This window comes from Cydia pomonella, chromosome 1 (assembly GCF_033807575.1).
Source record: "Cydia pomonella isolate Wapato2018A chromosome 1, ilCydPomo1, whole genome shotgun sequence".
Lineage (NCBI taxonomy): Eukaryota > Metazoa > Arthropoda > Insecta > Lepidoptera > Tortricidae > Cydia > Cydia pomonella.
Window position 1 is genome coordinate 9,651,049 of NC_084703.1, and position 14,810 is coordinate 9,665,858.

Below are 14,810 nucleotides of genomic sequence, written 5' to 3' on the forward strand. Positions count from 1 at the left end.
ACCAACATCATCCGGCTCCAGCTTCTTACGCTCAACTGCTCAGCACAGGCCTCCTCTGATGTACGATTTAGGGACTGGGCTGTACCATCTAGTCCCCATACTAACATAATACATGTCTTGACCGTATGTCATTCATTGTTGTTGCATTAAAAATGACGGGTTTACCATTAATAATAATTAATATGTATGCTGGGTTTCCGACTTCACATACAAAAATGCACATGTTAACATATAGCATATAATTAGGGAACGTAATGAATGCAATATAACTTGAAGTTACGCCAATGTATAGGTAATTAGTTTCTTTCACAGAAAACTAGTCGCTCAAATATACCACTTAACCTCTTAGTTCCTCATTGAAACAATTAAATACTATTTTAATTAGCTTCTTCTTGAATTTTTTGAAAGAAGCAATCAAATATCAAGGAATCAGTGAAAAGTGTTTAATATACATTAGGATAATAAAAAAAAATTAAAAAATTTACTTTTCAAACTCGAATATCTTCACGAAAATGTTACAAACAATGCGGATTTCATATTCCTAGATTAACTTTGTGTTGTTGAACACGATTATTGAACAAAAATTGCAAGAATATTTCATGAATAAAGTAAATGATCTATGCCTGGTCAGTTTAAGCAGACAGACCGTTTGGACAAAAAGTGTCAAAAGTTGGTACCAAACAAATGCGCCAGTGACATTGAACAATTTAAAAAAATTACAAAACCAAATTTGGTTCTGGATTTATTAGGACAGTATACATTTGGGAATTAGGAAAGTATGATACTTGTTACTTAAAAATCTGAAAATAATACTGATATCGCTAATTAAGGGCTGGTTAACTCAAAACTGAACTAAACTGTCACTCACCGTCAGGTAGTTAGCTATAATTTTAAAAGTTAAATTGTACGAGTCCGTATCCATTGCTAGAGAGAACTCGCTGGTACCTCTATTTGCACATATCTAAGAATCTCAGTTCCCCAATTCTTGCTAAATTTGGTGTACTGGAAATTCTTATGGCTAGCACAACACGATGTACATGTACTTAGTGAATACCAGTGTGTGCTGCCCTAACCTATCCTATCAAAATACTACAAAAGCAGCGGCTGTAGCACGGTCGCATTTTTATCACTTGTCACTGACAAACTTGTTAGAACGTGACTGGCATAGTGACAAGTGATAAAATTGCGACCGTGTTATAGCTGCAGAATTGCATAAAGCTTTTTTTTAAATATACGTATATTCACTGACCCAAGTCTGTTTTCCTATTGTATAGCTATTACACTAATACTTTTAACGTTGCCTATTGTAGAGGACGTCTTCTGTGACTTTGGAAAGGCATTTCTCTATCCCCTTGTTTTTATTTTGTTACATTATTCTTGCAATAGTTGATTGATGAATCATATTATTGAGATGATTATTATTTACATGGCTGTTATTGTTAGTCCATCATCATTTTAATATATAATGGAGGCCGATTCGAATTCTTAAAGTGATATCAATTTCATCGTATTTTGATATCACTCATCCATGCATATTAAGAGCAAGAGCTTGTAGGTACTTATTTAGTATTGTATTGGTGCGAACGAGATGCGCGAGTAATTACATAATACATCTGAGAGTTTTTAGGGTTTGAACGCCGCTTGAAACAGTGAGTAAAGATATATTATAATACAATTGGAAGATCTTTTTTAATTTTGCAACCTTATGTAGGTATAAGTATATTTTGTTTCATTTAACACTGAATGACATTTAAAATACTTGAAACATTTTTGGTAGGCGACACAGCGTTCGACAACGAGTTTAAAGATTACGTTGCTTTGTCACAATCAACTCGCTTATAGTGCTCACAAATTTTCTCCCTATTTCATTAAAATAGCATTAATATCACGATACCCAGCAGGAAATTCTGACTAGAACTAAATCTTGCATATCTACCTTTGCTCAGTTTTTTCATGGACACATTCGAAGCAGGTCACATCACAGCACTTATAATCACACACAGGCAGCTTTAAATATAACTTGGGAATATACAGGAGAAAATATGTTAGCACCATAATATAAGCAGCATTCATCCTTTTCACCATACTACGTGTTTTTAAACACGGATTATCTAATCTAGTAACTTACAGCTTGTCTCCAGTCCATCTTGGATAACCGTGACAAATGCAACGGATAAGCTTAAAATTACTGCAATGATGATTGCTATAAGTATAACTTCACTCTATGTAAATATCCTCGATTGGATATGCCGTTTCTATAAACTTTTGATAAAACCTCTGGAATGCTCGCCTGAAATCAAAATTATACATTTCATTTTACTTTTGTTGTTTTTCAATATGCACCAACCACGAAATTGCGAAATAATATTTGACTGTCCCATAGAAGATATCTGATCAGCCGCAATGTATAAAAACAGATCATTTTTTTCGCAAATTCGGGTTTAGCTCGAAATCAAAGCTTTTCAGTATAATCTATAGAACATACCAGACAGCTTTAATTCAGAGGTATAAAACAAAACCTGCGTAAGATTCCGTGTCATGATAATACTTTTAATGTATGTGTGTATGTATGTGTGTGTGTGTGTGTCTATGCGTGTCATGGGTAGCCCTTAAACGGGTGAATCGATCTGGATAAGGTTTTTTACTTATTGGAAAGCAGGTTTTCTAGTGGTACGTCTGTTTGATTGTGTTGGGGGTATCATAAACTAGGTTATTTCAACTGTCAAATTACCTATATATAATATTTTTAGTTAACAACTACATCGTCGGTTGTCGAGAAGGGTGGTTTCAAATTGCATTCTTGCTTGTCTTTTGGCAACGCACATTAAGTTACATTTTGTTAGAAAACAGCACTTGTGCCCGCTTTCAAAGTCTCCAACATCACTTGCGTCCCTAGACTTTAATCGACCGGGATATCCATTCAAAACTGTTATCACTTGCGTCCGTTTTTAAGGAAGGCTTAACGGATAGACAAGTTTAACAGGACAACGCTTTACATGACACAAATACCAGCATTAAATATTAAATAGGTAGTTAACTCACCCTACGGCCTCAGCGACGGGCCTGGTGGACTCTTGGCCCCTGAACACGTGGCAGGCGAAGCGCTGCAGCGTGGGGTGCTTGGTGATGAAGCCGAGGTACCGGTGGTCGCGCGGGTGGAACGCACAGAACGACACATTCTTCAAAGAGTAGAAGTAGTCGATGCAAGGCGCGTTTCGACCTCTCTGTGCACAAAATCCAAACAATTTAGTAGGTGTAGGTACGCGATTTTCTTTATTTGCTATTGGGAGACTTTATGCTAGCAAAGCGCTCCTTTTACAGGTGTACCAAAATATTTCAAACGTAAACTAACACTTAGTTCCAAAACTAAGCTACCTTCTACTCGCACTAGAAACTCACTGCGCAATTACTGGTCTGAGTTAAGCGGCGGACTTATGAATACCTGTGTTTTCCAGAACCCTTAACAATTATTTTTGTCAGTCATCATTATATGACACACGGTGACTCGGGGCTGTGGCCGTAAAAAAACATCTCAGAATTTTCAATTATTATAATTCTACTGAACTCTATTTATTTTAAGTTTCTTTCTCGTTTTGCATAGTACTGACTCCACGAAACAAATTATTTAAAGCAATTAAAATTAACAAATGATTGTTTATTTCGTTGGCTTGTTACGACACTGCTCTATACACAATTCCAACTCTCCAGCGCCAACATGCAAGATGAAATACAGAAACCTCAAGTGCGTCTTTAAGGCCGTACGCGTCAGATACATTTTAAACTAGCAATTAACATTTATGTGACGTTTTCAAGCAAAAGGTACCACTTTGTCGGTTACCATGAGGATGAAACTTGCTTGTATCTTTATACGAATAACCTGTCAGCGGTAGCGGCCTGTCTCAAGGAGCGCTTGTGCAGTGCACTCCCATAAATAATCATAATGAAATTATAGTACCTAATCAATGTAATAAATACTACTTAATCATAATTAATGTTTCTATCGTAAACAAGTCAACAATAGTACAATAAGTATTATTATTCATTAGCATATGACTACTCGCCTACTGTTATAATTTCATACGTAACGCGCGAAGCGGAGCGCTTTGGATTGCGCTCCTATGAAAAAAGATTTAGTACATTGAATCAATAGGAAATTCCATAAGAGCGAAAGAGAAATTTCGCCACAGTTCCGCACGTGAAACAGATGATGTTCTATGAAGAAAGACGTAAAATTGGAGCGGCGCGCCTAGCGCCTAGCCCGCTCGACGAATGCGCGCGCACTCCGCGCGCCATGTTGTGTATTTTTTGAAATACGCGCGGGAATGCAATTTTGACTGTTTTCATTCTAAATAATAATTAGACAAGAATTCAAAATGTGAGTGCACATAATTTGTTTGCGGTAAAGTGTTTATAAATGAATGAATATAACGTGACATTCATATTTTGAAAAAAACTTTGCAAAATTGACTCGAGTTAGATACAAAAGGCCGACCTTCAACTTTCGTAAAAATGTTTGGACCGAAACTGGTGCGTTAACAATTTAGCACTTACTTCCATAAAATAAAAAAAACATTCATATATTCATTCAACATATTCGTAAAGCATTATATTTCATTGCACATAGGTAGTTACTAGTTAGAGTTAAATGACCGGGTGGACGAAAACCGATATCTATATAGGTATTTTGCGACGGTTAATAGAATTTGTAGATTTAGTTTTTCTTTAATGTACGTGAACACCCGTAATTTTTAGTCGCCAGCCGCCCCTGCCTGTCAGAGCGTCTTTATGGCAAGACACAACGTGGTACTTTTTGCTTAAAAACGACATATATGACGATAATAACTTTTACATATAACGGTTCTCCTCTAAAAACAATGACAACTTGTCCCGAGCTTACCTCTGGTTTTGATCGGTCAACCATTCGTAGGCCCTGATCAGAAACTTCTAGAATGCACTGTTGCGCACGCGGTTCACCGCTGCACTCTCCCACAATTTTTTTAACAGCTTGACAGACGACCCCTGTCCCTTTATGAGCTAGCGTCTCCACTGATCCCATGTACCTGGAAAATATTTAACAGTAAGTAAAACAAAACTTTAAGAGTAGTTAATGTATTTTATATAAAAAAAAAACATACCCTAATAAATATCGCTCTCTTTTTACTTTGGCATTTGCTGGATCAAAGTCATTGTAGTCCATATCTACTGCGTAGGCTGATGGAAATATTCCTTGCTGTCCAGTCCTCAAATTTACTCCTGTAGGAATAATGCAAAATCATATTAATGTAAAAGTAGATATATTTTCGGGATATGTATCATTATTTTCAGGATATAAATAAACAAATGCATGTAGTCTTGGCAACACACCCTTAGGATAGAACCTTTAATAAGATCAAGTTTATCTTAAGAGATTTTCAGATTTGACTTATTGATCCCATTTTTAGCGGATTTTGCTTTAAAAAGTAATAACATAACTATTTAAATTCCTCCAATATTACCGTTACGGCCTAATAAATAGACGGAGCAATATCTAAATATTACAGAGTTAATTCATGTTTACCTTCACACCATAAATCCTCAGCTTCTTTCTGGACATAAATGGGGTCACCTATCTCCACTTCTATTTCGTCATGATGTCGCGGGTTGAACTTATGTAGGCCTCTATGTGTAGCTTCTAGCATTTCCAGTTGACTATGGGGCACCGTGGTCATGTTACCCGCGAAATTGATACCGCTGATGCTACAGCTGGATGATGGTGAAACCGAAATGTTTGTTTCTGTGTACATAAAAACAGCCATATTAATATACATAGATACAGTCAGTATCAAAAGTGTCAGACTATGCATCAAAAGTATTTAACATTCTCTGATACGAGGGCTGCCTTTTAAGTTCTGTCGTTTGGTAAAACTAAACACCATATAAGTGTTAATTGGTATTTATTTTTAAAGTAATCATCGTGATACGTAATACACTTTTTCATTCGATCGAACCAGTTTTCGTAACACTTATTAAAGTCCGAAGTCGGGGTCTCCAAAATGGCCGTTTTGTATGCTTCAAACGCTTCTTCAGGCGTTCGGTACCGTTACCCACCAAGTCCTTGCTTAATTTTTGGAAAAGTAAAGAAGTCATTGGGGCTTAAGTCTGGACTGTACGGCAGGTGTTCCAGATTTTTGACATTTGCTCTTTTAAAAACTCAATTGTCTGCCTAGCGGTGTGCGAGCTCGCATTATCGTGGTGCAGTACTATACGACGTCTGGGGTTGTTTTTTCGGAACTCGCTGATGACTTCTGGTAAAAAAACATTGGTATACCAGTCAGAATTGACCGTCTTACGATCCTCTAGCACGGTGGTGGCAACGTGGCCACTGGCATTTTTTCGAAGTGCTCCGTGAGTGTATTACTTTGGTCGGTTTTGGCTCATCTTGGAACACTCAAACAGTTGACTGCTGTTTAGAATCCGGATCGGAGGCATTTAACCAAAACTCGTCACCACTGATAATGTCGTGAACGTGGTTAGAGGTTCCTCGGTTCAATTTTCGTAGAGTTTTGCAACACCATCTAACGCGAGCCGTTTCTTGGTCCTCATTGAGTAAACGTGGTATCCAGCGTGAGATCAATTTTTTTACGCCTAAGTGGTCCTAAGTCCCTGAAATGCCCAATGAATTTTCTTTCTCACGGTATGTCGCATGGCGATCTTCGACGATCAGTTGCCGTACAGCATCAATGTTCTCCTGAATCTCCTGAGTCACGGCTGTTTTTGGTCGACCTTCACGATGCCTATCACTAAAACTAGAACAACCAGGTTGAAATTCTAAATATCAACGTTCCACAGTGCGGAGGCATGGTGCTTCATTATGAAAAACAGTAATCAACTCTTCAAAGCATTGAAGACGCGTTAAACCTCTTTTGAAGTTGTAAAAAATTATCGCACGTAAATTTTCCTTCGAAATTTCCATTTTCACAACTGACTTGTCAACTTTGAACCGACGCTGTACTGAAACGATTCGACCGATCTCGAGTCATCCTTTTGTTTTCGAGTTCTAAATTCAAACATGGTCCTACAGTTCCAAGGCACAGCCCTTACCATGTCAGGGAGTATTGGGATCCTCGGTGTCGACATCTCCAGTGACGTCCAATTCCGTAGTCATCTGGCCGGGAAAGCTGCGCTGGCATCTAAAAAACTCGGTGTGCTCAATAAAGCAAAGCGATACTTTACTCCAGGGCAAAGACTGCTACTTTATAAATCGCAAGTGAGACCCCATATGGAGTATTGCTGTCACCTTTGGGCAGGAGCACCTGGATGCCAGCTTGGGCCCTTCGACTCAGTTCAAAGACGTGCTGTACGAATCGTCGACGATCCCAAACTCACAAGCGGTATTGAACCTTTAAGTCTAAGGAGAGACTTTGCCTCCTTATGTGTGTTCTACCGCTTGTACAATGGGCTGTGCTCTGAAGAATTGTTTGACATGATGCCCACGGCTACTTTCTATCACCGCACCGCCCGCCGTCGGCAGGGTGTTCATCCTCACACCCTAGAACCTAAATGGTCACGCACTGTGCGGTTTAAGAGGAACTTCCTCCCGCGCACGCTCCGGTTGTGGAATGAGCTACCTGCCGAGGTTTTCCCGAGGGTCTACAGTATGAGGTTCTTCACAAAAGGAGTGTACAGATTTTTAAAGGGTCGGCAACGCGCATGTAACACCTCTGGAGTTGCACGCGTCCATAGGCTACGGTGACTGCTTACCATCAGGCGGGCTGTATGCTTGCTTGCCACCGTCGTGGTATAAAAAAAAAAATGATTCTAGTTTTTTTTTTATAAAATCGCGAGTGGTTTGCAAACGACAGAACTTAAAAGGCAGCCCTCGTAGCTTAACAGAAAGATGATATGTCTCTATATAAATATAAAGAAAAATTAAACATTTGCAAATAATTTTATCTCTATTTGTAAAACTAATCGAGGGTGGCGCGTTGTTTCATACGCTGCGTACAATTGATGCTGGCTGTACCTACGTGCTTAAGTAAGATATTAAAATAAATTAAGTATAAAATAATAAGTAGAATTTAGATAGATAGATATTTGAAGTTAGATATCAAAATAAGTAGATTTTATTATTAGGAATTGACAAATCTAAATTAAATATATTACTAACCATTCTGTTGTAGAGGTGTCGGAGATAAACTTTTGGGGCCAGTGTCTATGGGTGAGTGTGCTGTGCTGTGGCCGCTGTCGACGTCACCCAGGCTCTGCAGTCGCTCTGAGTCCGGGCTCGAGTCCTCGTCGAGCAAATATCCGCATTTGAGCACCAAAAGTGGTCGGCCCTGGCATCCTGGTCGGATGAGGGGACCTGCCAGGGCCCCGAGCTCGTCGGCAAGCGACGCCGGTTGGCCACATGTCAATATGGTTGCTGCAAGATTATTGTTATTGTCAGTGACGTGTCAATCGAGTGGCAGTAAATACGGAACTAGGGCAAGCTATCAGTTTACAAACGTAAACTGAATAATAAATTAATAATTGTTAAGATTGGATATCTCTAATCATTTACTGTATTTTGATACGTTTTACAGATTTTAGATATGGATAAAGTGGCTTATCGTTTCAGAAGGCGGAACCTAAATATTTTTTTGTAAATAATAAGTATTAAATAAAAACTTAGATTAATTATGTAAACAAGTTATATGATGTTAGACGAACTTATCTATAGAATATTGGATACGGTCAATCCATGAGGTTATCCCAAAATATACCTGCGATCTGATCATGGCCCGTATTTATAACCAAGATCAAATCCGGTCAAAGCCGCGGTCGCAAACCACAATTCACAGCCGGCAAATTATGTATTTCATATAGTTCTTTAAGTCACTTAGTTTTCTATATGTATGAACAATTGTACGTGTTTAAAGAAATAGTATTCCATTGTTTACCAATGCTTTATTTTTAACCGTCATCAAAAATGCCAAGATTCATTTAGTTTGATTTGTTTGAATAAAACTCCAAGTTCAATTACACTATGTGGTACGGAACACTAAAAACATTAAAAATCTGGCTTTGTGTATGGTGCCCTTAATTTATACATTTATTTGTTTCAGGCAATAGAAAAACACCAAGAAAACTACAACAGTCTAACTTTAATGGTTATTGAGATAAAGTTCACTGACAGATAGATGGAAACATGGAAGTGTAAGCCCAGTAAATATGGGTTTTTAGTGTTCCGTACCACATGGTGGTTATATATTATTAGGTTTCGAGGTCACCCGTCGGTTACGTACCACATGGTGGTTATATATTATTAGGTTTCGAGGTCACCCATCGGTTACGGATTACGGAACCCTAGTAAGTATTGTGCGGCCTTAGAGCGGGATTTTTAAACCCGGTATGCGCTTGCTTACTAACGGATGTAACTGAAATATTACCAAATTCAAGGTTATAGCAAGAAATGCTCGTGAAAACTCGTCTTAAACATTGAATTTATTATGGTTCGTAACATTGCTGCAATCGTGATATTTATTGGTATTTATGTGAAAAGTATTAATAGTAACTTCACCGTTGTTCTAAACATATAATTTTGTATTATTTTTTATACCACGCCGGTGGCAAACAATAACGCCTGCGGTAAGCAGTCACCGTAGCCTATGAACGCCTGCAACTCCGGGGGTGTTATATGCGCGTTGCCAACGCCTTTAAATACCTGTACACTCATTTTTTGAAGAATCCCATACTGTAGACCCTAGTATGGTTAATATTGTTCTGATTCTGATTCTAAACACCCTTATAATGGACGTAGCACCAATAATGAAATGTAAACTGCAAATCCCGTTAAAAAAGTATGTAACATCGGTGTTTTAAACACTGGCAACATTTTACCGTAATCAAGAGTCATAGCACTTCTTAATAATAGTTGCTTTGTTTTTGCAAAAAAAACGGAAAAATCACATACATATATGTTTTGGAAAGCGCAACGAGGATATATTTATTACGTTTGACGTTTTATTAATTACGGCCTGTTTTAAAAGAAATGGCGCCATACTGTCCGTGAATTGGAAAACCAAAATTACTTGCTTACTCTAGAATAATTAGACATAAAATGGTAATTAAGCTATAATGATGAATAAATAAAATAAATGATATGGTAATGGTATGGTATGGCTAATCTCACTAATAAACAAAACATATCCGAGATACTAGCAAACCCGCTTCCGTGAAAAGCGTATGCACGAAATAAGGCGTGCTTCATTTAATTCCATACCTATGTCCATAACTATAGAAAATATTACAAATGAGTTTTTTTGAGTCTACGTGTATGTGTATTAAAATATCTATATCCATAGCTAACCAAACATATTGTATTCATAAGTTAAATATTATAAATGCTGAAGTTACTGTAGCTGTCTGTCTAAATATCACTTCTTCATACTTAAGCCGCTGAACTGATTTATTTGAAATTTTGATATCAAGACAGAGTTCTGAGTCCCAAGGTAGGAGATACTTAGCATAGTTTTTATCACGGTAATCATCATTCTATGCAGACGAAGTCGCGGGCAGAATCTACGAGTGGGAATCAAACAGTTCTAAGAAACAGAGTGAAACAAACATTTTTTATTAATTTTTACATTTCTACATAATTTATCACGATCACGCTTGATAATATTGAATTTTCGCTTTGAAATTTCCAAACCCATTTTTTCTGACACTGCTTTAAATTTCGCTGCATCTGTTAAAATTGACTGCAGACTACCAAATGATGTCTATTCCCTAAAGATCTCTGCTAGATATGTAATATATAAGCAATTCGTCTGTCTTCTAAAACAATGTTTACAAGTTTTTGGACGTTTTGTTCGTTAACTGAGGTGAAAGGCCAGTCAAAGCGTCTCTTGTAAATTCAGCAAAATATCAGTGCGTCCTGACTATGAAAAATTTCCAGACGGGTCTCCTTTTGTTCTCTATTTCTTTGTTAGACTTTTTTTTTCGGTTACAAAATCCTTTAACTATCACGGCACATTATATTTTTTCCATGATTGGACTTATTAACCAACTTGTTGCACATAATAATTAATAACAATGAAATCGTTAGAATTAGTAATAATTCGTGGTTCGTAACAGTTAGATTAAAAATAAAAATAAGAGTGCTTTTGAACTTAAAGTTCTAATAACTTTTTGATTCACCATCGTAGTTAATTGTAAGCAACATATTAGGAACTTGAACGAAGGCAACAAAGTAGTGACTGTATGTAGTACTTTGTTACTAACCATGGGTATCCATTGCACTTTTTGTGCTGCGTTTTGAATTCCTGAGTTCAGGTTTTGGGCAGTCGCAATAGCACTACGGTTGCGGATGGGTCGACTCAATTGCATTCGCCAAAGCGCAGGTGCAGAATCTATTAATAGGGACGATGCAAGTGCCAGTGTAAATTTATCGAACCGGCTATCAACTTTGGTCTTGAACCAACGAAAACAATAACAGGAAACTCGTGCATGGAGTGCTAAAATTACAACTTACATTTTCTGTTTTTTGGTATTTCGGGGAGTTTTCGCCTGCGTCGTTCGCCGTTGACGAAGGTCTGATGACGTGGGCTGCGCTGCGCCTCGGGGGGCTCCGGCGGAGGTCCCGGGGACGCAGTTCCGGGAGGGAGCGCCGGCATCGAGTCATTGTCGGCTACGCAGCCTCGGTCGTCCTCCGGCGTGCCATCACTTTTCGATGACGGGGATTCGTCTTCCAAACCCACATTTGGCACTAAACTGTAACACCACATTCCAACTTTAGTAGATCCCGTTAGGGTGACTCACTCTGCGTCGCGCATCACGTCTTCATCTTCACTCTCGCGAATATTAGTGGCGGTTCGTACAAAACTCGGTACACTCGGGCTTAATATAGAGATAAAAAAGATCGCTTACGAGTAAAACGGCGTTGGAGCCTTTGTATGTTGTGGTATTCTGTCGAAAACTCTCCGAAATTCTTCAAACTCGCTGTCGGCCATGTCGCTTTTGCACCTGATTGTTGGGTATAGAGCGCGGGGTGCGCGCGTCGCGCGCTCGGGGTGGTATCGACCGGCGCAGGGTGCGCACCGCGCGGCGCGCGCACGTATCCTGCAGGCACCCACAGCCCTTCGAAGTAGTGCGTTGAGCGATGAAATGCATTAGAGGGATTTCCGCAGTAGCAAATCTTTATATTTACACCTCCATATATCCAAGTTTTTTTTTCTTCATAAAACTGAAACTTATTTAATTAAGTAGAATATGCACAACTGCACACATGACCAAGGAAGTCATATTGTTTTACAGCCGTTTGTAAGGGGATCAGTTTTATAGCTGACTAAATAAGTATGCTGTATCTATCAAAACTGTCAGCTTTAAATAGAAAAGACAACCTTTTAGAGTTCCGTAGTCAACTAGGAACCCTTATATTTTCGCCATGTCCGTCTGTCTGACTGTCCGAGGCTTTGCTCCGTGATCGTTAGTGCTAGAAAGCTGAAATTTGGCATTGATATATAAATCAATCAATCCAAAAACGACGTCAAATAAAATGTAAAAAAAAGTGTACCTCCCAAACAAAATGGAGTTTTTTTTCGCTTTTTCTCAATAATATGGATATCGTTGGATAGGTTAGCTTGAAATAGCAAAATGAATACGGATCTTCAACGATCAGTTTTTGATAAAATGATTATTTTCAGAAATAATCGCTCCGAAGAAAAAAAAGGTTCCCCCCCCTTTAACTTTTGAACCATGGGTCCAAAAAATATTAAAAAAAAAACATAAAAGTAAAGCTTAATACATACTTTCAATGAAAACTGTTTTTGAGTTATCGCAAAAAGTCTTCCCTTCTTAGTAAAAGCTTAGCTTGTTATTTGATAAAGTAAATAGTTTCAGAAAGAATCCCCCCGAATGTCCAAAATAATGTTACTTAAATAATAATAATAAATAAATATTATTATAGGACGTAATAAATAAATATTATAGGACATTATTACACAAATTGACTAAGTCCCACAGTAAGCTCAATAAGGCTTGTGTTGAGGGTACTTAGACAACGATTTATATAATATATAAATATGAATAAATACTTAAATACATAGAAAACAGCCATGACTTAGGAACAAATATCCATGCTCATCACACGTATAAATCTCCCTTACCAGGATTTGAACCCCGGACCATCAGCTTCGTAGGCAGGGTCACCACCCACTAGGCCAATCCGGTCGTCAACTTTAAATAATATTAGCTATAATTTCGAATAATGTAAGTATTGGAACGGTCCACTCCTGCGCGAGGCCGGCGCGCATGGCGAGTCGAAGCATTATAGGCAACCTTTCCAAACTTCACCGATAATGGCAAGCGATTTGCATATGCATTGCGGCATTTTTAGTGCGATTAAGTGCATTGGGCAACTACGGAGCCCTACACTGAGCATAGCCCCACATGCTCTTGGCCAATTTTTTTATGTTTAAAGAAATTTAGTAATTTCAATTGGGATATAAAAGGATCAGGGGTCAAGTCCGAGGGGGTGAGTCCTTTGTAAGTTGTAAGCAAGTCAGTATAAGTACCTACGTCTCTTAACTCTTGATGGGTCAAAAACTGATGATAAAGTTGAATTTTATCCACATGTGTGCCAAAGTAATTTGATGCAAATTTATTGTTTCCTTATGTTGGCTAGATGAATTGACTTTTAAATGATGAATTTGAATCATAAATACTTAAAAACGCTCAAATGAATTTGATTTTGTTTGACGTTTTACAGTTAGTATATTTCTCGCGTTGGTGTGGTGAAAAATTGTGTGTTTCACTCGATGGCAAAATTTGTTTAACCCTCGTGCCTTGAAACCCTCGTAACGTTCAAGATTCCACTTATCGAGCTACTAGCTATGCTCGTGGTTCAATTTTGGAATCTTTCACGAGCGGTTAAACTAGAACTTTGCTTTACCCCTTGTAAAACCAATAAACATTTTTGAAGCCCGAGTACATAGCCGAACTCAATGAAGATAAATGTTTTACGAGTTATTTGAAAAGATGGTGTGTAAATACGTAGAAAATGTGGTGAAGGATGTTTTACCATTGAAAACCCAGGACATAAAATAAACCTATTATTATAGAAAGTAGAATTAGTTATGGTTTATTCCCGATTCGCCGAATTCTAGTTTTGCCTGATTCCTGTTTCGTTGGAAATATTCAGTTACAGAAAATCAAACAAATCTGCGCTTTTGTGGCTTTACACATCTATTAATTAAAAGGTGGATTATCAAATATTTTTATCCAATCTTAAGACGTTTCACTCAGACATTTAAACAAGAATGTTGCTTCATATGCTACGATGAATTATTAGTTTTGTTGTTGAGCTCAAGGAGGGTGCGGACTCGGAGTGTTAGGGTCGGCAACGCTTGTAACTTCTCAGAGGTTGCAAGTGTCCATAGGATACGGAGACCGCTTACCATCAGGCGGGCCGTATACTTGTTTGCCGCAGACGTAGTAAACAAACGGTTGTCGGCCAAAACGTCTACCACTGATTGTTTCCGTAGTTGACTGGGCTCTGACTTACCTAATAAAACCTGCCAAATTCGGGACTAGTCCCGGCTGTTAACCCGATCGATCGGCATGTCGCCTTATGTTTCAGACCCACCAATGAGTCGCGACCCATAGTCTCGGAAATTTTGGTCTACATAAATAGTTCTTCGTCAGTCTTTGATAGAAAATTATACCTATGGTTTTGAAAAACAAACACAATGAAAGTATCGGGTTGGAGAAATTTAATATTTTTTTACTTATGAATTTTTTGATATATGTACTTCCGCTGACTGGCAGAAGTAAGTAAAGATTCAGCAATAGGG

General features: G+C 38.2%; 1 protein-coding gene across 2 annotated transcripts; it reads right to left on the bottom strand.

Moving 5' to 3' along the window:
* Positions 1 to 763: 763 nt before the first annotated feature.
* On the bottom strand, positions 764 to 12,914 carry LOC133531624 (JNK-interacting protein 1). Of its 2 annotated transcripts, none has more exons than XM_061870056.1 (8): positions 11,887 to 12,914; positions 11,492 to 11,730; positions 8,147 to 8,341; positions 5,558 to 5,773; positions 5,136 to 5,253; positions 4,898 to 5,060; positions 3,043 to 3,224; positions 764 to 2,290 (listed from the first exon to the last, which is right to left on the bottom strand). In XM_061870056.1, the coding sequence occupies exons 1-8, from the start codon at positions 11,967 to 11,969 to the stop codon at positions 2,218 to 2,220; spliced, it is 1,269 nt and encodes a 422-aa protein (XP_061726040.1). In that variant the 5' UTR covers positions 11,970 to 12,914; the 3' UTR covers positions 764 to 2,217. The 2 variants fall into 2 exon arrangements, with proteins under 2 accessions (XP_061726040.1, XP_061725961.1); XM_061869977.1 differs by having other exon boundaries at positions 8,147 to 8,401.
* Positions 12,915 to 14,810: the final 1,896 nt, after the last annotated feature.